General features: G+C 33.7%; 1 protein-coding gene across 1 annotated transcript; it reads left to right on the top strand.

Annotated features, from left to right (window-relative positions):
• The first annotated feature begins 4,525 nt into the window (after positions 1-4,525).
• LOC120338193 (uncharacterized) lies at positions 4,526-17,160 on the top strand. Its single transcript, XM_039406136.2, has 16 exons — positions 4,526-4,707; positions 4,997-5,061; positions 5,542-5,654; positions 5,901-6,038; positions 6,329-6,527; positions 6,676-6,793; positions 7,513-7,647; positions 7,969-8,073; positions 8,432-8,660; positions 10,636-10,800; positions 11,019-11,193; positions 13,160-13,431; positions 14,104-14,194; positions 14,491-14,582; positions 14,875-14,953; positions 15,138-17,160. Exons 1-16 carry the CDS (start codon positions 4,631-4,633, stop codon positions 15,305-15,307), a joined length of 2,223 nt encoding a protein of 740 aa, XP_039262070.2. The 5' UTR covers positions 4,526-4,630; the 3' UTR covers positions 15,308-17,160.
• The last annotated feature ends 10,306 nt before the right edge of the window (positions 17,161-27,466 follow it).

Below are 27,466 nucleotides of genomic sequence, written 5' to 3'. Positions count from 1 at the left end.
TGTTGTTCCAAGTGCTTTATTTTAGTGGGAATTTGATTTGCAAGATCAGAACTTTTACGGGTAAGGCAGAGAAAAATCGAAGCGATATCAAACTAAATACATAGAAAAGTCTGGGTAGATATTTTGTTATAACGTTTTTTTTCATGGATTGAACCTTGTGCTACAGAAAAGGCTCTTCTAACGAACGCGTAATTGCGGCAAATTTCCGATTTTGAAATTCTGTTGTACTTGGTTTTATTACTTTTTCACACAGAGTACAGTCCGCAAAGGTTTTGACCGTTGAGAAAATAGTCCGCGACCAAAAGAGGTTGGAAAACGTTGCGTTAAAGAACGAAAAGATCGACGGCGACATATTGCCTGTTGTGTGGTTAATAGTCAGAATAGTTCAAAATAAACAATTGTAAACAACCAGTTTAAATTCTGCTTTTTTAGTATATGAGTAGGAATTTTAGCGTTCTGGAAGTGTGTGTACCAATATGGAGGTAACTAATTTTGTTAGCCTATTTTACATCAAGTTGTGTGAAGGGACTGAAACCTATGCACACTTGGCTAACACAAACAGTCCCCGAATTTGTAATAGAACTAAAATAAGGAAATAAAATAAAATTATGGCCCAACCCTAATCTGGTACACACACTACGGGGAGTAACATGAATTTTTGTTTCGCCCATCAATTCTTGCAGATATCGTTCTAGTGATGTATAACGTATTTTATTTGCAAATTTGAGACCTATCAACTCGACCACACGTTACGTAATCTATGAATTGAATCGCATACGCGCGTTGATCGCGAGAGTGCTTGTGAATATAAGATCGGGTTTCTGGTTTCAATAATTTGATGAGTCAGCGTGACTCTAATGAAATCTAACAGTCCAATGCCGAGCGGTTTCCGACGAGAACTATCGTTTATGCTCGAAGGTTTTTCTCAATGGCGAGAGTAATCATTTGATCAAGGTTTTTCTCTAATAACACGCAGCCAAGAAAGAGCCAGAGTGAGGTAAATTAAACTAAGCTTGGTTCGTCTCTAACCACGCAAGATAAATAATTTTGAGCGCACTGTCGATCGTCTTAACTTTGGAGTTTTTCTCTAGTAAGTTTTTTGCGGTGCTCTCGCCTCTCACTCGTGAGTACTTTATCTTGGAATTGTCAGCGATCCTTTTTATAGAATGCACTGAGTCACAGTTAGCATCAGTTAGGTTGGGCAACACATGGAAGCGATGTTCTATTCCTCATTATATCATAATATTCAGTTTTATAGACTAAAGTTGCCGTTATTATCGTGATATGTCTAAGATCATATAGATTAGAACCATCATAGCTGTTACTGATGAGTAGGTGGGCTCTGTACTGACAAAGACGCTCCCGAAGTATTCGTATCAAGATGGCGCACAAACTTTAATCAATGGATTCCGATGTCAGCTTCTTTAGTCATAGTTCCATAGAATGGTACTTTTATTCATTCTTCAAAATTCTATATTCTACGTTATTATCGTTCAATTTTTCTTCCGTAATAAAAGAATACGTCATTTGCCCTAGCGCCCAGAAATTCTGTGGTTACAATAACCGTGCGAAATAATATCAGATCGTATTGTTTAGACTATGTCGGGAGAAATCGTTATTTTCCAACCATATGCCGCCGATCACTGATAAAACGGAATCGACAAAGAGTTGTAGCAATGAAGCCAATGAGTGACCAGTAGAATATTTTTTCGTAAGAATGTGTAATAGTGGAGATGAGTAAAGTATATGCAATAAATTGAATGAATCACGTACAAAATGAAAATATGAATGTATATAGTAATACCTTTTTACACAGATTAACAAGTGTTTCTCAGCTGTTCGATATATATGTCAGCTTTATTTAGGTATTTGCAGTAAATATCGAACCGTATGCTAATTGTAGATAGTAACCTACCGGTAATAAGTACCAGCTAATATAACCTTGCCTCATGATAAAGCTGGATACTTGAGAATACTGGCTAAAATTTATACGTAAAATACAGTATGAATAACTAGAATAAAACAGGAATTATTTTTAGCATTTTTTCCAAACAGCGCTTTTCGGTTATAGGGAGAACGACAATAGCGCAACCATTATATAAGACACATTACCGACACTACGAAGTGGACCATTATTAAATGAATAAATAGGGTTCGCCAATTCCTTTTCTTTTCCGATATGTGTTACTTGCGAACAATAGTGAATGGATTAACTGTTAGTCTGCTGAAGATATGAAGGCTTTCATTGTATTTCTGTCGAGTCATGATAAATTGGCATTCTTTTTTTCTAGGAATTTACGCAAGGTACCTTTACATATTTTTACATCTTTCTTTTATTTTTAGTCATAACAATATTTATATTCCTGTGAAAAATTGACGGGTTCCAAAAACGCAAAGTTAGCCATTCCACTCAAAATTTCCTGTTTTTTACGCCCAGTCGAGTGTGGCGTATTGGAGGTCCGCGTTGACGTCGCATAATCACTTTCATGGTAGATGCTTGCATTAGATCAATTTTCGATTGAGGCTGTTACATAAACGATTACATAACTTAGTATATGCGTGTGTTTGTACGAGAAAATGTTCTGCTCAAATTCATTTTTAAATTTGTCAAAGGCATTTGGAACTTACCTATGATATCGCATTCTTCTTCATGGTTTAGATTAGGCAGGTCACCGTTGGGTGTCGTAGTTGCGATGTGAAAAAAGAATTGCAAAAATGCCAGTGATTACATGGACACGCTTGATAGATTTTTTTTAGTGTACCGCAAGTTACTTCCAAGCCTTTTTCCATACCCTATTGTGATTTTTAAATAAACTACCATGAGGTTTCAATATTTCGTGAACCGACACACCAAGCTTCTGTGCAGATTACCTTGCATATCAATCGCCGTTGAAAAATTGGTCTTGTAAAAATCAATCAGATAATATTTGACGCTTACCATTTTATTTTCATACACGGCAGAAGATCAATCAATCTTTGTTACTGAGAGATGAGCTTGAATGAAATGTATGCAAATTGTGTGCCAAACGCAGACAGCATATTTTGAAATTTTCAATTGTATTTGATCGCTTCTTAGGCTTAAAGTTCAGTTTATTCTATATTTGTATGTATGAAATTGTATGTTTGTTGCAAAGTATTCAACAAATTCGTGAATAAATCGATATCTCATCCTAATTATAATTCAGTGTTATGAGAGAAGAGAAAGACCATCATTGAAAAAATTCAAAACACAAAATATAAAACTATAGTGTGGAATTGGACAAAAGTCCCAACTATTTGAGTAATGATCAATTCGTGGATTAGGGGAGCTATGAGATTAGATTTTGAATTCAGCTATAAATCAAGTGAATTACTTCTTATTACTGTTATTATTAACCATATATATTTTTATCCTGCAAAACTGATAGGTTTTCCATTTCGAGCAGCATATTCAATATGTGCGCATGTTGAAAGCTAATTTTTGTCAATCTTTAACGTTATACCTAATGGGTGACCAAACGACTCCAAATTCGACGGTTTGAATCGGAACCGGAAAATTAAAAGTGTCGCGTCGTAGGGCGACTTCAGAGCCCATAATGGATTGGCGGATATGCTCTGTCCTTACTATTGATATATCTGAAGCGTTATGTGATGCAGAGTAACAACAAAATTGGTATAAGAAAATTGTGGTTCATCGGGAGCAATTACTTGCATGTGTCACATAACATAAAGATATGACATCCTTCGGTGGCATAAGTCGTTTTTGGTGTCGCTGTTGGATAAGTACCTTTGCATCACCTCAGCTTCATTTTCCCAGTAAAACTGCGTTCTGATTCTAATGATTTTCATCTTTCAAACCAAAATCATTTGCAATTTCTTCATTGTTTACATGTTTCACATACAACTTGAAACTCCTTGTGAATTACTGGTGCGTAAAGTTGAAGACATAGATTGCTGCTAGCGTGGAATTGGACGAAGGTCCATTAACTCAAAATGATCGTACTTTTAGCCAATTCATATTAATGTTAGAATCTTTGGCGTTATCAATCATAAGTGATCGAATGGTGTCGGTTGCCAACGACTGTAAATATGTTTAAATAGGAAACGGAAGTAGAGGCGTAAAGCAACTGGAGATTCGGTATTTTCATTTCCAGATATACGTCGCAGTAATATAATAAAATTCGTTAACTTTGGCAGCAATTATTTTAAAGTGCCATACAAATATAAAGCAAATGTTGTTAAAACACCTGTAGTGGTATAGCTATTTGAGTGGATGAGGGAAAACTACACGGGTGTGGGAGAGTTATAATCAGCACTCAATACAATCAATTTTAATGATATGGTAACATTGGAACAATCTTTTTATCTGAGAACTTGCTTTCATTATGTTATAGTGAATATTATTTTGCCGAGATAAAGACAAATTGAAGTCAAGTCGAGTTATCTGTAATGTGCCAAAAATGCCAGAAGTCGTAAATAAACCAATAATGAGAAAGTTTTGAAAGGCTCTACTTATTAAATCTAACAAACATTATTTTTTATTAAGATCGACCGTATTTTGGGTGTTGAGACCTTCAATTAACCGGGTTTCAGTCAAAATTGAATGCGTATAATTGTTAACTGAGTGATAACGTTAGCTATAAACTTGATTATGAAGCCAGAGGTTACCACGGGACCAATTGCAAAAAGAGATTTAGGGCCATGCAACCTTCATAATTGTACTAAAAGGTAAGTTGGTTTGGTTCAATAGTCTATTCCAATATATCTGTAATAATATTGCAACAAACGTATTTTTAGTTTACATTCAGTCAGTTGAGTGAAACATTAGTAAATATTTGGGAATAAATCTTAGAACGCTGAAAGTCAATGTAAATAGAACAAATACAACGTAGTTAGGTATAGTATACACGTCAATACAAAATTTATGTCGAATATCGCAAATCATTATATGAGATGAATGTTAGGCGAGTAAACCTTCGGTTCAATATTGGTGTAAACATATTCTTTCATTTTCCAGAGATATTCAAGAAAATTTTGAAAATGCGTATGGACTGGACGAGTGGCTCTTCACGTCGTTGAAAGGTTAAATAAATATTAAACATAGTTAATACAATATCAACAAAATTAATTCTAGCAGGAACTATTGGCAACACACTAGGGTAAATAGATTGCCGAGAATTAGCCATGAAATTATTCTACTTTAATGACTAATGGAAGTCTAATGGCTGCTCTAGTTAAACGCATATGATGAATTAAACTGTCAATGTAACGTGTCATAGATCAATTATGAACCGAGATCATAATTAGGATATCCTTAGATTTGAAGTGTTAAATGCATTGAATGATCTAGATTCTAGATAAAAACTTAACTTGTATTTACATTTACGATCGATTTTATTTCTGGATTTAGAAGTAATTCATGTGTAAATGAGTTAAACAGTACCGCCTTGTAAATGAAAAAGTCGATTGATTTTCTCAAACTGCTGAAAACGTCATGAATGCAGTTCACGCTTTGCAACTACTTAAATGCTTTTTAAGACACGAGACAATCTTTATCTTTAGATGAAGAAGTGTTTTATCATGTTCCTGACCGTCTTCGCCTTCCATTGATATTTTATTACGCACATCCAGCAGTTGTTTTCGTGAATAAACTCTTGTCAGCTGGAGTGATTAAGGTGAATGTTAATATATATATGATGGATAACATGTTTCGTTCATTTTTCTAATCAATATTTTATCTTGACAAAATTGTCTCATTATACTATGCCGTGCCATATAGCGATTAGTCTATTTTCGATGATTAAACGACTACATTATTTCACTGCATAAATAATTCACATGACTAAATAATTCACTTAAATCAAAATTTTAGCATTCTTTTCAAAAACGACGCAACCTAAAACGAATATTTCATATTTTAGGAGCGTGTGAACAGATATTTTGAAACCATTTTTGAAACTGGTGTTGACGAAATGACATGGGATGACACAGAAAATTTCAGAATGGGAGGATCGTATCAATGGCCCTCTGTCGAAGAAGCGAGGCAGTATCGAAAGACAGTTCGTATCATGATACTGTAATTCTGTAATTTTTTTTTAGAATTTGAATGTTATCTTTCGCCAATATATTCATGAATGTTTGCCTAAACTAATGCTCACGGACAGAATTTGGAATCTTTTGCAAATCCAATCAAATCTCATCACAAAACAACCTTGAGCACAGTCTGAGCAATAACAACTTTGGCAGCATATTATGATAATTTGTTTCCACACCCCGTGACGAGGATATCTCACCATCGAATAAAGTTGAATCAATATATTTTTTTAAATTCATTTTTTTTTCAAATCAGGTTAGAGATATTGTTACAAGAGTGATCGAAGAGACTCCTTTACAGCATCCCATTGACCACGATAATCCATTCTGGGTAATAATGATGGGAATCGAACACGAGAGAATTCATTTAGAAACATCATCCGTGCTTATTCGCCAACTTCCTGTTCATATGGTACAGAAACCAAACGGTTGGATTTATGGTCCATTGAAATCTGGTAAGTACATTTACAAAATTCAGTGATTATTGATGTACTAGCATTTTCACATTTGCTATATTTGGTAGTACATATAATATACTAAAACTTGTCATTTCGTTAATGTTTTGAATATGTCAAAATGATCCCATAATTTTTACTTACTTAGAATCTCCTATTTTGGAAAATCCTATGTGTGGTGCTGGAAACAAAACTATTGCAATCGGAAAAGAATTTACATCAGCAATATATGGTTGGGACAACGAATATGGAAAACGAATAATGGAGTAAGTCGTACAAGTTGAAAAGAAATCATTCCATTCAATTTGATGTTTGAATGATATAATTAATTCTAAGTAAAATTACGTACGATCGTACATGTGTTCTACAGTTTTAATCTTATTGTTAAATGGTTATATTTTAACAACTCCTTGTGCTTTGTCTTCATGCATTTCTGCGTTACTGATAACTTCAACAAATACTTCCTGTTGTGACACCACGGGGTCAAGTAAGGCCGGAAATACCCTAGATGTTGTGTTTTTATTGCAGTTACGACACTAACATTTGGCATTATACATATTCACAACTTTTAGTTTTTACCAAGTCTTTTCTATATGAACTTAAGGTAGCAGTAGTCAGTTGCCATCTTTTAAAAATTTCAGAATTTGGTGGAGATTGAAAAATAGCTGGATCCGATGACCACTGTATATACTGTTAATTATTAGTCTATTTTGAGATATCTTCCTCAAGTTACCATCGTACCAATATGTAATATAAATATTGTTGCTGTGATGAATGCAAAAATATTTGTATGGTTGCGTCACATCAAACATTTTTTGAAAACTTACCATCCCCATCAGTACCTTGTCGTAGAATTATAACAATTGCCAGAATCATATTGCGTTATGCACACCAGTGACACCACACAACCATCTCAATATTAACATTTTATATTTTTTTTTCTTTTTTTATGAACTGAATCAAAGAAAAAATTTGTGTATTTCAGTGTTCCAAAATTTGAAGCATCGAAATATCCCGTGACAAATGGACAGTTTCTGAAATTTGTGGAAGCAGGTGGTTACGACGATCAAACCCTTTGGAGTAAATGCGGTTGGAAGTGGAAAACTTTTCGACAGACCAGGTATGAAAAGTCTTGCTTATAAATTGTTGTTATACGAGATACATCAGAATAATATGAGAAAATAGATGTTCTGTGCGAAATTAATCGCCATTTGTGTATGATTAGTGAGAGTAAAACATAATTGATTTTAATTTTAAATAGTGACTCCTAGATAACAACATAATATGGTAAGTTCACTTAATCATCAAAAAAATGAAGGCCAGAGTTGATAATATTACAGAATTAAATATTCGCCAAATATTCAATTTATTATGCACGGAATGGTTATCTTTTATGTTTCATTGCTTTTGATTATGCCACACCAATTTACATTATTTTTAGGCATCCTACTTTTTGGGTATGTTCGAAATCTTGTAAATCCGGATGCGGGTCAACTTTATCGTCGTATTCGCATTGCAACATGAAAACAGAGAAAGAGAGTTTCGGGTGAGAAAAATAATTATTATTTGAAAAGAAAATGAGAATCATCCTTTTCGCCTACTATCGACATCATTGATATATATCATTTTATTAGATCATGTGAAACAAGCAAAATACCCGACTGATGTCTCAACAACTTTGCTTTGAGTTAGTAAAATGAGAAAAGTAAATTAGGATATAACCAATTCTCAAAATAAAAACCCCAATTTGTATAGCTGACGCTTGGATGGACTCACTCCTCATTGGTCAAAAATGACAATCAAAGCAAAACATGTTTAGCCTTGTTTATTTTTCTTGTTTTGCGCTCAATCGTGCTATGAGACCGATAACTGAATAGACTCACTTTCCAATTTTATTTTAACAGATTGCGTTTGATGTTTGACGTAGTGGATCTTCCGTTAGATTGGCCCGTTGAGGTAAATTATTACGAAGCCAAGGCATTCTGCGCATGGAAAGGAGAAGACTTTAGATTGCCCACTGAAGCAGAACATCATGTGATGCGCTCTTTGCCGCCTTTCAATTCCGAAGATGAAACCATGAGCAATGTCAAACCTCTGGCAAAAAATGTGGGGTTTTCATATGGTTCTTCTACGGTAAGCAACGGTTAAATATGACTCTGACTTGGACGTCAAATTAATTTTCATATGTCAAATTTCAAAATATATTTTAGTGGCTGTCTAAAATGAAATATAAGAAAGACCTCAGTATATTTCAGAGTGCTTTCGATAGGTTACATAATAAAATGATGCAAATTTGCAAACAAAAATATCATAAATTGAGGTCGTTATCCTCATACTGTATTTTATACTTAACCGCTTGTCTCAATATTAAAGACTTGTTTTAACTTTTCATATTATTATCATTTATATTTCATAGTTTGTTAAAATATGTTTTGCGTTTATTAAAAAAGACCACATGATTTCAACAACTTTAAACATTATGTACAGGAGGGAATGAAACATCATTTGTACATTGCAGATCATTGTATTTAGTAGTTCGAATATAAATAATTGTCTCGAGTTATATAATACAGAAACCTGGCTAACTATCGTAATTGTCTCGAGTTATATAATACAGCAACCTGGCTAACTATCGTAATTGTCCCGAGTTATATAATACAGAAACCTGGCTAATTTACGACTATCGTTCTACATATAAGTAAACTTCAGATATAAGATTTGCAACCATGTGAGGTTTAAAAATAAAACACTAGCTAACAGGTTCTAAATTAAGCTGCGTATATTCACAATGCAGAACGATAAAATTAATTTATTCTTTTTTTTACTGCGAATTTAGCTTGATTAGCATTTAATCAAATGAATAAACACACAGACACATAATTACACCCAAGCTGTGCTATAGAGCAGTCATAATATTTTAAGCTTGAAATAAAAAATCTTCGAACACAAACCAGAAGCATTTATTGAAAGCCTAAATATGCCCAAAAATGACGACCTAAAAACGCTAAATACCTAACAGCAAATCTTGCGACGACATAAAAACGCAAAATACCTAACAGCAAGTCTTGCGACCAAAAACACACAATTACATCTGGTCAACAAGCCCATACTTTGAAGCGCGTATTTGGTTTCATGCGACAACAGAAGGTAGTCTTCATGAGAACTGTTAAGCACTTTGTTTAGACTCAACCAAGCATCGGGACTCGCAAAGCTTGAATCACGAATGAACCAAAGAACCTCGTGAATTTTTCTGAAACAAATGAATAAAAATAAGTGATCTTGAATCGCAATCAACACTAAAATCATAATACTGAGCATAAGCTGATAAATAACTGATAAATTGGTTTTGGTCTATAATGATGTACGGATAAAATTACGATTTAATTAAAAGTGTCGTTTACCTATATAATTAGTGAGCGTTCCACACGATATTGCAATCCCTGGCCAGTCTTCATATTCACTAGCAACGAAATAAAAGCAATGCATTTTGTCAGCGGTCATGCTATACACATTTTTACAAACAAAACATGAAATTCTGCAAAAATCAAGCTGCAGTACTCTTTATCCATATAAGCAAGCCTAATATTTCTAAACAAACTTGTTCAAAATGAGAAGTTTCAAAACATATCCTAAATAATATCAATCGTCAGAAAATTAATATATGCTTATTTGCCAAAGAAATAATTACAGCACTTTTAATTAAAATGTTTAGTCAGAATTTGTAACAAAAATAAGCCTTACTTTTTTGTCGCAAATAAAAAACTGGGCGTGTTTTATGTTTAATACACGACTGGAACCCACAACCAGGAAATGGCAATTTAAAACTACTTTGTTTCAAATGCAATAAGGAAGATTATATTTCACCGCACTTAAATTTGGAAAATGTAGTATTTCCAATTATTTTTTGGTCTATGTATGGAACTGTATTTTTAGAACAAAATATTTATACTTGATGAACGCCAGACAATTTGAATTCTACAAACAAAGTATCAGTAGTTCATTTCCTAGATTCATGAAATCATCAAAACTGTATTTTTGACAATCCCATTTTTTAGACACAAACCAAATTGTGACAGTAATCTCATACAATGTTCAAATTTTTGTTTAGCCAGTTGACTATTATCCTCCATCAGAGGCTGGATTTTGCGACATTTTTGGCAATATATGGGAATGGACAGAGGATGATTTCAATGGGCTGCCTGGTGGAAAAACTGATTATTTATACGATGATTTCTCTACTCCGTGCTATGATGGCAAACACACAGTAATAATGGTAATAATTTCAACTGAACTTAGATTAAGTTATAGTATTGCATACAAGAGATAATGCTGTGTGCTATTTTAAAATAAATTTATTCTATATAGTTATTTTATATTTTATTTATCGCACCAACATCCCAATTTCATTTTTTTAATGTAGACCAAACAGAAATTTTCTGAAAATTAGCCTTACTGGAATAAACAATTGTTTTATAATTCTATTTAATACAGGGAGGTAGCTGGGCGTCTACGGGAGATGAAGCTTCAAGATATGCAAGATTTCATTTTAGACGACACTTTTTTCAGCATTTAGGTTTTCGACTTGCAAGAACAAAATCAAAAAGTTCGCCTTCCCCGGCACTGTTTGTTAAAACTCCGACTTACTTATCTGGAATGGGTGTAGAAGGTAAATACTTAAATGCAAGGTTTTAATCAAAAATGTGGGTGAAACAATTTTCACAAGAGGCGCGGATAGATTCCATCAAGAAAATTGATACATGTGGTGAATTGTAGGAGATTATTTAACAGTATTTGATGTGTACGAACCGGTTTTTGAAATATTTGGATTGAAACAGTTTGATTACGTGCGTGCCTGATAAAACGCTTGGCAGATGCATAAACAGGAAAGCCGTTTACCGTGCACGTATTTCAAATTTTCATAATTAAATGAATTTAATTGGCTCGTGTGTGATCGAACGGTTGAAAGAAGCTCAAGCAGGAAAGTCGTTTATGGACGCAGGAAAACGATAGGATGTGAATAGGATGCTGCATGACGTCGTGTTACTGGCAGTTGTGAATATTGTCAATAATATATTTCATCGACAATTAATGCGAGGACGAGATTGAATGGCCAAATTTGGAATTTTCCCTAATTTGCTCATAATTTTGAGTCAAACTTGGCTAGTTAAACTCGACCTCCCGGATATCTTAAAATATCACGTCGTGATTTTCTTACGTTGAAATCAATTTGATAAAACATGCGTACATGTTTTGTAAACGTGAATCGTGTGTCAGAACATTTTGCCCGAGTAGTAGGGTACACGAAACAAATCATCACTGCTTCCTGTATAAACTAAATTCATGCATCTGGATTAAAGACTTTGTTACGAATTTACCAGCTCGTCTTCGCGTCTTTCGGAATACTGTTTCTACACAGAGATTTTTTAATAATGACATTACTTTTGAATAAGGAGTGATATTTTACCTCAAAAACAGCTTGTTTTTAAACATATGATCACGTGCATTTTATTGATGTACGTAAAACGGAAACAAAACTGTATTATCAAGTAGAAAGCACATATGCTCACTACACGAAACACTTTCTAATTGTTGTTAACGCAGAAATTACTGTATCACATAAATATCTATTGAGAAATTGACAAAGTCCTCTTAAAGAGCAATGCTCATCGAACGTACAAAACTCGAGGCGCAATTCCTACCACTTCATGGCACGAACCACGAACTCCTGCCACGAACGTACCGCGGCGTCTCTTGCCATGGCTTCATCGCGCTATTACCGGTATATTTACAAGGTCATGTACAATATTTTAGTTTATCATGCGGAATTATATCTACTTAAACCTAAACCTAACCCCAAATATATTAAAACTGCATTCATAAGAAAAGCGTTCCAACTTACCAACTTACTTTCCAACTTGGCTCGGCGGTGTGGCGCATCGTGCTAAGCGTTAGGAATACGATTGCCACCGCATCTCGGATTACCCTTCGTGGGTTCGCAGGTTCGAATTCCAAGCGGGAATGATCATGTGCGAGAGGATTGCTGGACTCCTCACCGTCACGTAACCGCTGGTTGGTTGCGGCTTCCTCCGCCATCAAGTCCATGCTTCCGAAACAAATACCTGGCTAACTAATCCCCTACCCGACCTGGACTGATAACCGGTAAATCCTATTCTATCCTACCCAATATTTATCACTATCAATGGCAGCCCTTTTATTACAGCCAACATGTCGTGGTTACGGCAGCAAAATTTGTGGTATTCGATTTGCTGTCGTAACCACGACAGCTCGCTATTGGTTTGTGGCAGCTAAAAAGTCAGTCGCCGTGGGTTGAGTCATAGCGGCCATGGTTTGGAAATCCCGCCATGGTTTTGCGGCAGGTATAGACGCCGCAAAATACTTGAAACTGCATTTGCAAAACACTTGCAACCCGAATAATTGCTTCGCGGAACACGGTTGAAAACCATTGATTAAGATCTAGAGTGTGTAAAATTACAGTTTCTAATGTCTTAGGGCTTATACTTTAAGTAAATCAAAATGAATATAACATGGGATATGCATATATAATATTATTTTCCAATATGTTTGTTTGTTCAGCGCAATTATGATATGGACTGTTCATTTTTGTTTACCAGAAAGCAACTTTGATGCAGCTCACATTGATTCTATAATGATAAAACCCATCCAAACTGAAAGCGCCAGTAAACAAATACGAAACGACACAGAAGAAGTCCTTCATTCATTAATAAAGGAGCAATACCTGTCATGTTCCAGTATCCACATGCTTTTATCGATTCATCAAAAAGATCCGCCTTTTCTACGTGATTCATCTCCGCCATATAGAGCTCTTGTCATTGGTTGCGGACCAGGAAGGATTCCTTTTCAACTAACAAAAATATTTCATGAGGTTAGTGGATGTTATATTATTAAAATTCTAGTTTTTTATCATCACTACAGCCAATACTAATTCTGTTCTTTCAAATCGCATTATCTGAACTGAATGAAAATCTATTCAATGCTTTAATATTCAAAAGTGTCTTCATCTTACGTAGCCCACCATGATTTTATCGTTTGTATTGCTATCGCGTTGGATTGTGGATTTATGGAACGAGACGGTGCTAGTTAAGTTTCTGATTTCCATCTTGGTATCGTACTGGTGTGTTAGCAAACATGCGTGTATGTCAAAATCAGGGAAAATATAGAATAATATTTGATTACACCAAGGTAACATTACAAGGAAAGGGTGTCGGCAAAGTGAACATTCAATCGAGCATTTGATAACGTGACATCTAACTCGAAAAATAACAATTCGATTTACCTCAATGCGATGATTACCTTTTAATAAATTGACTCAGCACTGGTTCTCATGCTGCAGCGTTGACCTATGATGAAGCATTAGAACGTTGATTTTGAGTAAATAAATATGCCCAATGGCCAAAATAAATCTTCATAAAGTAAATAGCTTAGTTTACTACGATTTTACGAGAACGCTCTTTCAAGAAAACATATTCAGATAACTATTTATTCTAGTTGTATGGGCGAACAAAAACAGAAGGTAATGTTTTGAATTTAACTCCAGGTGATTGGCTGTGACCCATCGGGAAGATGCATCGACTTTGCAATAAAGCTCAGCAAAGAAGGAAATTTGAAAATGTCGCTGCAACAAAATGGTAAATATACAAACTGTCAAATAACCATAACAAAACTTGCACGTTATTAACATTCAACGGCCATGAATGCAGACACTATTTATATCATCTACTAAGATTTACTTATTAGCAAAACTCTCCATAAGACAATGAGTTTGAATAAAAGTGATTGAATTTTAGCCTGCGAAACGTACCCAGTGTGTATAAACCGTTTGTCCTGCGAAACAGAATTCATAAAACAAAGTTGAACAGAATACTACAATTCGTTTATTTATTTGGAACATTCAATGGTTACAAACAACACGTTTTCTGTTCAGAGAATAAAAATGAAAACCAAGATAACGTGGAACAAAAAACCATCATTAGATTACCGGAAGGAACAAACACCGAAAGAGTTAAATTTAAACAGGTGATACATAATTAAAATCGAGCATAGGCAAATGAAAAAGCTCATGTTTAAGAACATGTTGCTTTCCAACAAAGTTGTTTGGACATACTAAGTGATGCTGGGTGAATTACACAATATCATTGTTGAGTATACTAAATAAAAGTCATAATTGCATGTAAAGTAATAGATCCACCCGTACCATTCATTAATATAACTGTGCAATGATATGAATAGACTACATGAACTTGGAAAGTGTTAGGTAAACAAAAAAGTCATTTCACATTTCCAAACCGTGTGACCAATTTGTTATCAGGTTACTTGGATTCCAGTAGAGTTTGGAACATTTGATTTGGTTGTTGTTGACGGTATGGATAGAGCTCAAAATGAGAGAGGTAAAAATGTCATGATTTGTTTTTTATGTAAGAGACAGATTCAAATTGGTAATTCTTTGCATATACTGAACCGTTAGAAAGTTGTTAGTAAAAATAAATTTGGTTTATTCGAATTTCAATTAATAGTTGAATTAATTATATTTAATAAATTCATCTTTATTTTCTATTATGATTCGTTTTCCAGCATGGCGTGCAATGCTTCCAATACTTATGAAGGGCAAAAATAGCATGGCAGTGTTGCTAAAACAGTCCGAAAAGTCGGATACCCGTGAAAAATTCGATCACGAGATATTTCCGAACCATAAAGAGAAGGTCTGGGAAGAATGGAAATCTTCGCTCATATACAGAAATTGAAACAATTCAATATGTGTCTTATACCGTAAAATATTGTCAAAACATAGTTTAATTTTTGCATGTTCAAATATATTGCACACTCAACAATATATTTAATTTCTTAGAAGTATTTATTTGATTTTGATTACTAAAATGATGAACATTGAACAACTTAAATAATTTGACCAATCCAAAATATAAAAAACCGAGGAATCTTTTCAATATAGTTGTAAATAATGTCCTTATATTATGTCGACACGTTGTAAACTGCTCTTTTTTTACATGTCATTTTAAATTAGTTTCAGTGTCGTGACGTCACGTGATATGCATTGTTACGATACAATTTTTTTTTGTCATTTATTGTATTTAAAATAGGATGAAGTCGTTAGATGAATATTGTAGGTGTAAAATTTTTGAGCTGAGTTTCTTTTGGCAAGTATACAATTTGTCATGTTATCTTGTAGCTTTTTGATTATAACTAATTTGGAAGTATGCTTTTGAACATTCATTTTAATAAATTCTTTGATCATTCACTCAATTTCGAATCGCAATCTATCTCAATATCGCAATCTATCTCAATCTCAATATTGGGATGTTTTTATTTTGTAGTTTGTTTTTCGTTATGGTACATAGCGCAGACGGTACAGCATAACTTACTCATGAAGTTCAGATAGCACAACAATAATCTGAACTTCGATATTAATATGCTCAAAATAACACATTATTCGTTGTGATTCTTTACTATTAAATATTATTAATAGTGAAAAGTGAAATATATTACAGACATGGTTCGATTAATTCCCAGGCATGGGCGATAGTATAACCTGCAATCATTTTACCTGTGTCTCCTGTGATACCAATATTGAATAGAGTGCTAAGTGTCGTTAGTTGCGAGACGCATGTAGCCCATATCTTTACTTTAAAATTATTTGTCCACAATTTGCATGTTGCTAACTATAGTATTCGCTATTTGCTAACTCGAAAGTTTTTAGATTTGGAAATCTTCTCCCAATATTTTGTGAGAAATAGCTTACGAGATAGAATGTGTCACCAGTCTAAAATTGTCTTTATCTCCATTCAAAATGAAAAAGATAATTTTGTTACACTTTACCCAATATTCTATCCTGCTCTGTACAAGCACCAAAGCACAACCATTAAAATCACGGTGTGTAAACTGATATAGTATTTGGATGTTTGCAGTCGTATATTTTCGGTTCAGATTACCCGCTGATTCATTGTGATGAAGCGCTTAATTAAGCACTATTGTTTGATGCACCCACCAGCACCCTGTGGAAGAGACCAATCAGAAAAAATAAAAAAAAAACTTAATCATAGCCAGAAGAAGACACCATAATATAATACCCAATATTCCAAATTTTCGTTGCTACATATACTTACCCAAATACACACAGCAGATGCCAGCATTATGTAAATATTTATATCATAACACATCGTTTTAATAGCGCCGTATAAGTATTGCAAAAATGACGATAAGATGCTATTTTAAACTTATTTGAATAGGCCGTAAATTAAAAATGTAAGTATTAAAATACCACATATTTTATATTTCATTATTAAATGTCATTTTATAGAAAAACGTTGTTTTCAGAATTATTTGGGCTTTCAGTTGATTCTTGAGTTGTTTAAATAAATGAGAGAGCCTTTAGAGCAGTTTTCTAGCGTGATATGTGGCGCAATTTTATTACGTATACAGTATTGACAATGGCATTAATAACCGTAAAGTCGGCAACAACCAATTAAACCAGTGTTCTTCAACCTTTTTATCGTGGTATAGCTTTTACAATTTTTCAAGAACTTTGTATACCTTAAAATACCAATGTTTATGTAAGACTTAAATAAACATTAAATTTTGAGCACATATTGTACTACAATATCATCATGCAATCTAATAGGCTAGTGTCCGCAAGTTATAAATTTGACTGACGGCCTTAACGTAACGGGAATAATGTTTAACGTAAATCAAACGAAATGCATGGCGGCCGAAATCACCAACCCAGACACGTGACCGCACACGTGATGTAACAATGAGCTCACGTAGGTTCTTTGCGTTAATGACATTTTATATTCCACGTGCGCCGCGTTTACATTGTTGTCTCCGCTTAAATATTTTATAATTTATTATATCAGAATCTCTGACTTAGGCTGTATACCCTTCGTATACCATTTATCAGTTGTGTACCCAACTCATGGTCCGGTATACACTTATTCATTAAACATCTTTTATATTTATGCTACAACGACGTATTTTCAATCTGTTTTCAATTAACATCATAAACGTACAACACTTCAATGTCTACAAAACTTAAGAATCAATTACGCTCGTCAAAATCATCTGCTGGAACTTACTATCCGTTTGGGTTACGATGAAACACGACAGCGTAAACAGCATCGGAGGCCTACGCGTCATCTTGTTCCAGATATAACAATAAACTATTACTATAAGTATGACTATGGACTATGAAGGTAGGCGCTCAGCTGATACTTGAAGCAACTACAACGACAGCGTATTGCGGAACTGCCAGTTTATTACTTATCGATCTTAAGATCAGTAAGTATGCTGATAGGTATCTGTCTGTGTGTCTGTTTGTCTGTTAGATGAACGCGATATCTCACGAAGGCGAGGTTGAATCTGCTCCTAATTTAGCATGTGCATTCATCATAGAAGCCTATTGATTCTGGATGAATTATGTCGTATAATTAGCGAGTTATTAATTAATTAGTGACGGGACACGCGGTGTCACTATAGAGTCATGAATCGAAACCGCAGTTTCGATCGATGTGTCTTCGGTTCCGACCGATATTCTCGTTTTTGACTTGTCGTCTCGCCGACATCATCGTGTGAGTGGCATATTACTGTGCCTAATAATTCCAAAATGTTCACTAAAATTCCCGATGCTTCTCCAATATTAAATGAAAAACTGTCTGTTAGAGAAAGTATTTCCTTCTGCGGAGGTTAGCGTTCTTGAAATTTTAATTTTCGACCTTGTTTACGGGAAAATAGTGAAAATTGTGAGTAAATTACCTTACCATCGACGCTTAGTTTCACTGCTGCCACGGAAACGAAAATCTTCCGGACTTTCGCTGAAACGCACATTACTAAGGTGACAGGATAAGCACACGAGAAATTCCATCCATGTCGTTTCAGCCGTTTGGACGCTGCGGCTAAACACATGTACAGGCAGACAGATCGACTGAGAATGAGGGTCTTCAAGAGCGGAGGTTCCATACAAGCCCGTGTTTATACAAACATACAGTTTTGATCAATTGCAACATGACGACGCACGCAAATCTGATAATTCATGACATGTAGCTCGTCAAAATGAGAACAACTTAAACTGTGGTGCCTATAGTGGGAGCACCATATTGTCTAAATTCCAATGAGCAATAATAGAATGCACGAAGAAAGTGATCGTTTCAGCACTACATAAGGTTGTTAAATTTAAACATATAAGTTTCGAGGCGAAAGGCAAATGTTGAAATTTCGAAATAAATATTTTTGAAAGTATTACGAAGATATAGGTACTCTTTATATTGGTATCGAATCTTATTTCTCAAGCAATATTCGTTAAAGTATTAAGTAAAAGCTTACAAAAGTTTAAAAATTAGAAATGTTTTTTTCGTCATTTCATCAACATAACTGTGAAGTAAGTATCCTTTCTAATTTTTAATCGCAATACCAACAATATTACTGATAAACTGCTTAGAATGAATGTCTATTTGCATAAATTTACTTTTAACAAGTGGAAGTTTCAATTGACGGTAAAAAGGGGACGTGGAAACTTTTAAAATACCATTTTAGTATATTATATTTTCGAAATCCATGTTTCTGTTTACAAACAATGTAATTTGAATATATCTTTGTACCAAGTGGGGATATTTGCGGCTTATCTTACACTATATAATCGTCGATTCTACTGATATGAAAACGATTATTTTCCGATTTGGTCGAAATCAAACAAAGCGCTTCTGTGTCTTCAAAAGGGTTGCAAGTTACGGGATGTTTATAAATCATTATACTAGCGCAATAGATACATGTGTTTGATTTGTGGGATTTCACAATGCCAATAATCATGTTTTCCTCTCTTCTTGACTCATTTTAAACCCAAATTTATTTTGAGAATCTTAAACCGTACTTGTCATCAAGTAGCACAGAGACAACTCGTGATATTTTTACCAGAACTGAAATACTGTTGTGATAATTTAACTTACGAGTTTAGCATTGCAAAATAAGCAAATAATGTTGCAAACATAGATCAAGCGCAATATGTTACATTTAACAGATAAAACCCAACTTGCATTTGATAAACATAATGAAATTGTTAACAATTTCAATTTATTCTTTAGCCATTGCTTTCGCACCAACGATACTTGATTCCATGAACTGTTTTGTGTTAGTTTATTTGTTTTGAATATGCTTGCGTATTTGCCATACTAAATATTGAAAACTAATATTCTAAAATGAAAGTCCTCATATGTACACTTACTATCCGTAATAAACCTACCAATGATTTCGTACATTTTGTATATGGTTGTGAACTTTTTCTTTTGGTTCACGATTTGAATTATTCTTATGGTTATGTCTGTAAAAAAACAATAATTACCACAAGACTCGTTAAAGTCTTATGAGATTGAGTCTCTGATAGTCTATCAGATAAATGCATGATAAAAACGTTTTTTTATAATTTCGTTTGAAATAACCATTTTTAAATTCAGATAAAAATTATTTATCTAATCCGTTCTTCGGTTAACCAAGTTCGTGCATGAGAATATGCAATTGTCACATATAAATGCCGTGGCAAAATTCAGTGTTGTGATCCTGTTTTCATTTTTTCATATTGTTTTTATTACCATGTATTTGCTTCGTAAGAGTAGCCCTGAAAAAAATCCATAATATTTACTTACGATTATCTAAAAACTCTTAAACTTTTAAAGTCAGTTATATATGGTTCTTTTCATAAAGAATCGAATCATACAAAGACCATACCTGACTCGACTCTGGCGAGCTGTCTGAAAATTATCTTCCGGTAGGCTACTGGTAAACGTGCCTGCGGTCGCCGATTTGAGGTCATTTGTAATTATTTTCCACACGCGAGCTGTAAATTATATAACAATAAACACTCCATAAACTGAGTTTCAAGTCACGCCATCTGGTAGCATTTCCTGCCGCATCACTCGATTCTAATTCAATTTCAATGTCTGCGACAAACCACATCACGGAGAATATTCTAAGAACGTTCTCAAACGCAGAAATGGATTTACAAATTTAATTTGAAATGGATTGATCTATAAAAATTTTCACAATACATTATAAATAATGCGAATATTTTGAATATTGCGTCGACAGGGTTATTTATTTCATGTCACATTTGTTTCTGCATGAATTTCCACTAGTTCTTAAAATTTAGAATGGAAAATATAAAACGAAAATATTATTATTTTATAATAAAATAAGCTGTTCCGTCAACACCAAGCTCATTATTATGTACGCGGTTGTAATATAAACCAGTTTAAAATCTACTGAATACCAGAACTAACCTTCTTTTTTTTAAATATTCCAAAGGGAACCATTTGTAATATTTTGTTGTTTTAAATAAAACGGTATAATAAGAAAGTATGATGGCAACAGTGCTGTCATTTTCAAATTTATTTGCGGAAGATAAACGTTTGTAAGTTCAGGTTTTATCACAATTCTTGATTGCGTATATAATTGTTAACGAATAGCACACGATGTAACAACCTAGAAGACGCAGTAATCTGTACCCAAGATGTCGAAGTAGCGTCAAGGTCTGTTAGTTATTCATGATAGTCTAAGATGTGAAAATGCGTGAAGTTTTTATGTTATTTGGAGGGTTCCATTACATTTGAACCCACGTACATTTGAACCCATGACAATTGCACCTGTATGCTTGCACCTATGGAATTTTTTTTGTTTCACGGATAGTTAAACCCATACTAACCCTAACCCATGGGTTTTAGCACCCGCATATAGATTGAACCCGTGGATATACGCATGGGTTCAAATGTACATGGGTTCAAATGTACGGTCACCTATTTGGAGACATACTTCTTGCCGATCTTGCAAAATAAACATGATTCATATAGTTTTCGACTATCTCTATTCTCCAGCGTTGTAAGTTAATGAATGATTCATACGAGTAAAAATTGGATTGTTTGTTATTGGATGTTCTCTCGACCTCTGTTTCTAGTAAAATTCCTCTTATATTTTATTTACATATGCAGAAATCTCTAACCTTATTTTGCATATAATTTTGCAAGGTAGCGCTTGATTAGCGGCTTCTGTTGGCTTACTGTCTTTTTATCCAATATATTTAACCATTTGCTATTAAAAAAGATCGGCAGCTAGCTTCCTTGTATAAAAATAAACAAGGAAGTCGGTGATCGCGAAAGCATCTCTTGTTACAAGTTACCATAAATTTACTTGAAAAGTAATTGTTTGTAGTGAGATTTATTTAACTGAACAGCTTTGTACACTAAGGTGATTGTGAGTAGAATTAATCATTCGTGATTCACCAAACGTTTCATCATGATATGTGCTGGTACAGATAACGCGTGACTCACGAACTTGATGCTCTAAAAATGTTACATATCGTTATTGCCTATGACACAGCACTTGGATGTGTCCTTTTTTGTACTTTCAAATTGAACAAAGAATACAATTTAGTTCCTCTAAGTTCACAGAAACCACTGGAATGTTATCATATCCCATAACAAAATTGAACTGTTGTCCCTTTTTTATTTTTACCAAAGTCATTAGGAAGATCAACATATGAGTCTATACAAAATAAAATCTAGATTTACCTTTTCTGTAAACAAATTTTTTCTTAAAATAATATATTTATTCATAATACGTCATTGTTCTTTTCAAATCATATGTCATACACGCATTTACTTTTTTACCATTTTACTCACTGTGTGTAATTTTTAGTTTAATAAAACTGAGATTTTGTATATCGGGTTTCAAGAATATATTAAAGTAATAATAACTACAAGTTTATACCGTAAAAGATAATTGAAAGGAATCGGAAATTCACTTTCTCCTGATACGTTGGCATATTTTAATTGTGGTAGTTCTAGAAAGACGGAATAAACGGAATAATGGTAATGAATTTCGAATGAATTTGTCTTATCTTCAAAAACATCTGTAAAATCCAAAAACATGTTTTATGGAGGCGTTTTCTTTTCCTAATGTAAAATGAGATATTTGTGGTCGTTTATATATACAATAAATTTGCTTTATCTTATTCATTTGTTTTCCATTTCGGCGACAATAGCACAAACATAATATTGAATAAGCGAAGTAAAGTGATAATTCAATATTTAGTTTCAATATATGAATAGATATTGATTATAACTCTTAGTAAATATAATATAATACCCCCAAAAAATGATCAACGATATTTATAATAGGTTTGGAATGTACTACGCTTACCACTTTCGACATACGTTTCGACGAAAATATTTAATTTTTTGAACTGGAATCTGCGGAAGGTAGATTAGTAACAAAACTATAGTGTAAAAAAAGATGCGCCAAATTTGGCAGTAAAGGGTATCAAGGCGTTTTTGACTAGACGTAATAGAGAAGATAATCGAAGGCCAACGTCGATTGCAATTGTGTCGTTCTCCACCAATTTTTGATAACATTCTACCCTAACGAGAATTTAATTTACCCGAACTTGCGAGAAAAAAACGGTAAATCACGTTTATAGGTATTGTGAATTTACACAATAACTTTAGTTGGAAAAAGTCACCGACGAAACAGGACGATATTTTTTCACAGAAGCGTGGTATTCTTCAGAAAATTGTCGTCTTCGATCTAATTCTCATCAGAGAGAGTACATCTGGAATGGGTTGGAAAAGACTCTTTTACTAGGATTATACTAATACTGATTTATTTCTCACATTGTTGCGCACAGATTTAGTAATATTATTGGATATACAACAACAACATAAACTTCGCCTGATGGAACGTCTAAAGTTATTGGGCTTAGTGTTTTTTCTTTTATTTTTGTCTTCATGCCAAGAAACCGAGGGATTTGGATACAGATATGTATCATCGTAAGTGAATACAAAAATATCCAATAAATGTAGTTGAATAAATTGATTAGGAATAACTGACATGGCTTGTTTTACCATTTTAGGCGACATCCGAGTCCTCCGAGCCCCTCCCCTTGGTCAGGCAAAAAGAAACGAAGTATAGAATTGAACGAAGACGATATTGAAGGTATGTTTCAGAATAATGATGTGTTTATAATAAATTGATTAAGAGTTTGCGAGAATTTTTCAAAATAAGTTGCATTTAAAAAAAGGGAATAATTTCTATTCAAGATGAAAATAGACCAAAGAATTTTAAAATTCTACAAGTAGTTTTTTCATAGTAATAATATTTGTAATCTTTGCAAATAATTTTATAAATTATAATAGCCTCAGATTTATACGACTTTTTATTAATATTGACTATTTGCATTTACAGAAATGGAAGTCATTTTTGAGTTAGACGATGCGTAAAATTTGCTAACTACTAAATTCACTGATGAAATCCGTCTTCACATCACTGTGCACGTCTCTTCAAGTTCCCATTAAATTGAAAATCAGAGAGCTTTCAACGTTAGAAATGAGAAGATTCCATTCACTCCAGACGTTCGCGAAAAATACAACTATGACTTTTGTCGTGGATGCTTGAATACCGGAAAAAATGTTTTCAGCCCGCGGAAAAGGAATAACTGATGAGCGGAGAAAATAATGAACTTTATTGTTGATGATGAATAAAAATTGCGTGGTACATACATACTGCTCACTGCTGGCTATTCATTGATATTTCGCTGAACATACATGTCTTTCTACAAAACGATACTTCTACGAATAACTATGCGCAATTAATTTTATTAAAGTTAAGTTTCATATTTGTCGTTCAAAACTTAAAAAGAATTCAAATTAATCATATCTACAAACTAGTGGATTTAATTTGTAATTCTGAAAACAAGTGTTCAAATCTGGGTTCCTATAACTAGTTGAATTCATATAAAACTGGTACAATAGCAAGCGGAATTTTAATTGAAACTTGTTTTGCGGATTAATTCTGATTTATTTTAAAATGAGTTTTTTAGCTGCCGACTCTCAACAAGTCATGTGCCTAATAATCAAAATTGGCTACATCATGAAATCTTTACTATTGGCAAGAAACTTTTGCTGTTTCACTCATTATTTTACTAATAGACATTGTTCTCAAGATTAATTGTTTGTAAAGTTCAAATATTTAAAATTCTTAAATTAGTTGCGTTTCCGTAAATTTCTATCTTAACGTAACAGAATCTTTTTTGTTTCAAATGTTCAATTCATTTACTGTCACTTTTTATTTTAAACTACTTTTACTACCTCTAGAAAATAATTTTCAATATTGAAAATGTATCTGAATTTAAATATTGACTGAGAAATCATTCTTATAGTCAAAAAGTAAGTGAGTATTGTGACACAAATTGATATCAATTTTCTATCACGTTTAAATTCATTCAGTTATTGAAATATTATTTTAAATCATCTTTTGTGCGAATTTAATAAATTTCAAGCTAACATCAGTGTCGTTTAAAATAATGTATAGAAGCATTTTTGTACAAAGCCTAAGTATCGTTTTATATTTTTCCCAATAATATATAATCGGATAGAAAGTATCAGATTGAAGGAATAAGCGTTTTAATATATATCTGTAACAGGCGATTTGCTCTATAATGATCTATAATTTCAGTCCGTTAATTTCTGACGAATATAAAGGCGACTTCGTCATTTTCAACTTGAGCGTATATAATACCGCAAATAATTATCACTGGTATAAAAATATAAAAAGTCGAAAAAGAATGATGTCTATGTAAAGTATTTTTATGCTAAGTTTTGCAAACAGAAATTGGATTTACAAAGATCAAGATTTGGCCCGCCGAGTAAAATAATTCGGCCCGCGACGCTTTACTGATTTATAGCTACAAAACGGCGGTTTTGACGATGAATTAATTTACTAATACACACCTGAGGAGTTGATTATATTCTTCGTGTAACATAATTTATTGTGAGACATATGTAAATTAAATTATATTATACCCCAACAATTTAGTGAACAGCTAGCTACTCGTTTAACGAGCCTACAATTTAATTATAATCAGACAAATGGCAACCGCAGAAAAGTTGATGCTGAGTGCGGAGGGTTCAATGTCGCAGAAAATATCCGAATAGAGCTTCTTGAGATGCAATGCAATGCGGAAACATAATCCATATTCTATTCAAGAGATGTACCACTGCTTGATTTTTATAAAAAGTATCTTCTTGAAGGAAATCTCTATGCAAATTTGACAAACCATGAGAAAAAATTCGATGTTTGGAAGTACATATGCGTACGAACAATTATTTTCGATAATGAACATTACAAAGAACAATCTGAGAACTCGGATTAGTGATGCCCATTTAGAAAATGTTCTAATTTTGGCTTCATCCAGTGTGCCGCCTGATGTCGAGAATGTATCATGCGCGATGCAACAACAAGTGTCACAATAAATTCACTTGTAAATTTTTTCTTTCAGTAAGACGGCTGAGCTGTTAAAATATAAAATTTAAACTTCTGATCTGTGTGAAAAAATTGTGATTCATCGGCCATCCGTTCGGTTTTTAACTTCCTAAAAATATGTGCGTCCCGCCAAGACTTGCAACCCTTAATTTTGGCCCGCGAGAGACAAAAGGTTGCCGACCCCTGGCGTAGCGGTTGGCGAATAAAGCGAGGACAGAATCGAATCCGTTAGTAAAATACTTTTTATCGAATGACAGCATTGTAGGTCGTACCTAGCAGTAGCGTAACACATAATAGCAGCTCACATGAGAACAGTGAGGTTCAGAAGCATAATGACTTCCTGCTTAAAAAACTCACAAATACTGGAGGCCTCTTCCTCCTTCATGTACCTATCTCACTACAAGTAGAACTGGTATAGATCGAAATTGATACAGAATGAGTTCAATCTACTATTAGTCGACATTTGTGTGTTTTATTGTATTTATGTGTAAATCAAAATCAGTATTACATCGATCAATGAGAAATGAGTCAATGCTTGAAATCACTACAGAATTATACTTTCAAAATTCGCAAAGCCAGCAACTTATGAGAAAAAACTTATGTCGGCATCACCCTTATTCTGTTGATTGAAACAAGGCAAAATACTTGAATGTAACCTGATAGACGTCTGCAGATAGATGACATTTCTTTGCGAAATAGCAGAAAAATTCTTACTAACATTAATTTGTTTATATATAACTCTATTGATACTTGAGGCCACTCGTTAAATCCTTACAAAAATACTTTTTCAGTGGATAACGAGTATTCTGTTGCGTAAAATATTCAATCCATGTCAAGTATTTAAAATGTCGTGTCCTAATAATTGAATTGTTCATCGTTACTCGCCTTTGAGTCGAAATTACTATTACTAATATGAAAGATTACTACTCTAAAATAACATTAAATTCGTGCTGGACTGCCAACTTCAAATCAATTGTAATCGTATTTTTGCGATCTTGCGATTCGTCAAAATTTGACTCGTTTTTTCAGCACTCAATGCCTTTTTATTAGCTTAAGAATGTTCAATGTAACCTGCGGTTGCGTCGACTTACGACAATATGAAATCATTAGGCTACTACTCAAAATCACCAAGGCAATTCAGGGAAATAAAATAAGAAACAATGAAACAAAGTCTAGTAAATGAAGCTCTCGTGGACTACCGTATATCCTGAACAACGCTGTCATCATTATAAAGCAATGTCTACTGCCCACAAAAGAGAATACCTATACTACCGGTGCCGGTAGTTAGATTAAGACATTTGTGCCCGTCCCGATTAAATCATAATCATGACTGATTGTTTGTCAGTGTGACTGATTACAGCAGTTTAAAGAATTCGACAAATTTGAGCCGCTTTCGCAACACCGACTCCGTTTGAAAAATCCCAAAATCCAATTTCCGAAGAAAACCTAACATAACATCAAAATTTGTGATTTACAAAGTCTAAAAAAGCGTTTTTAATCTATCATGAGTCTGCCAAAACAAAACTTATGGTGTTATCTTCCGATTTAGGTTTTGTTATTTTATGATGCCTCTTTTCAATAAATTTGGGTTG

The sequence above is a fragment of the Styela clava genome, chromosome 10 (genome assembly GCF_964204865.1).
Source record: "Styela clava chromosome 10, kaStyClav1.hap1.2, whole genome shotgun sequence".
Taxonomy (NCBI): Eukaryota; Metazoa; Chordata; class Ascidiacea; order Stolidobranchia; family Styelidae; genus Styela; species Styela clava.
Note: the sequence above shows the minus strand (reverse complement) of the source record. Positions and strands in the feature narration are given on the sequence as shown.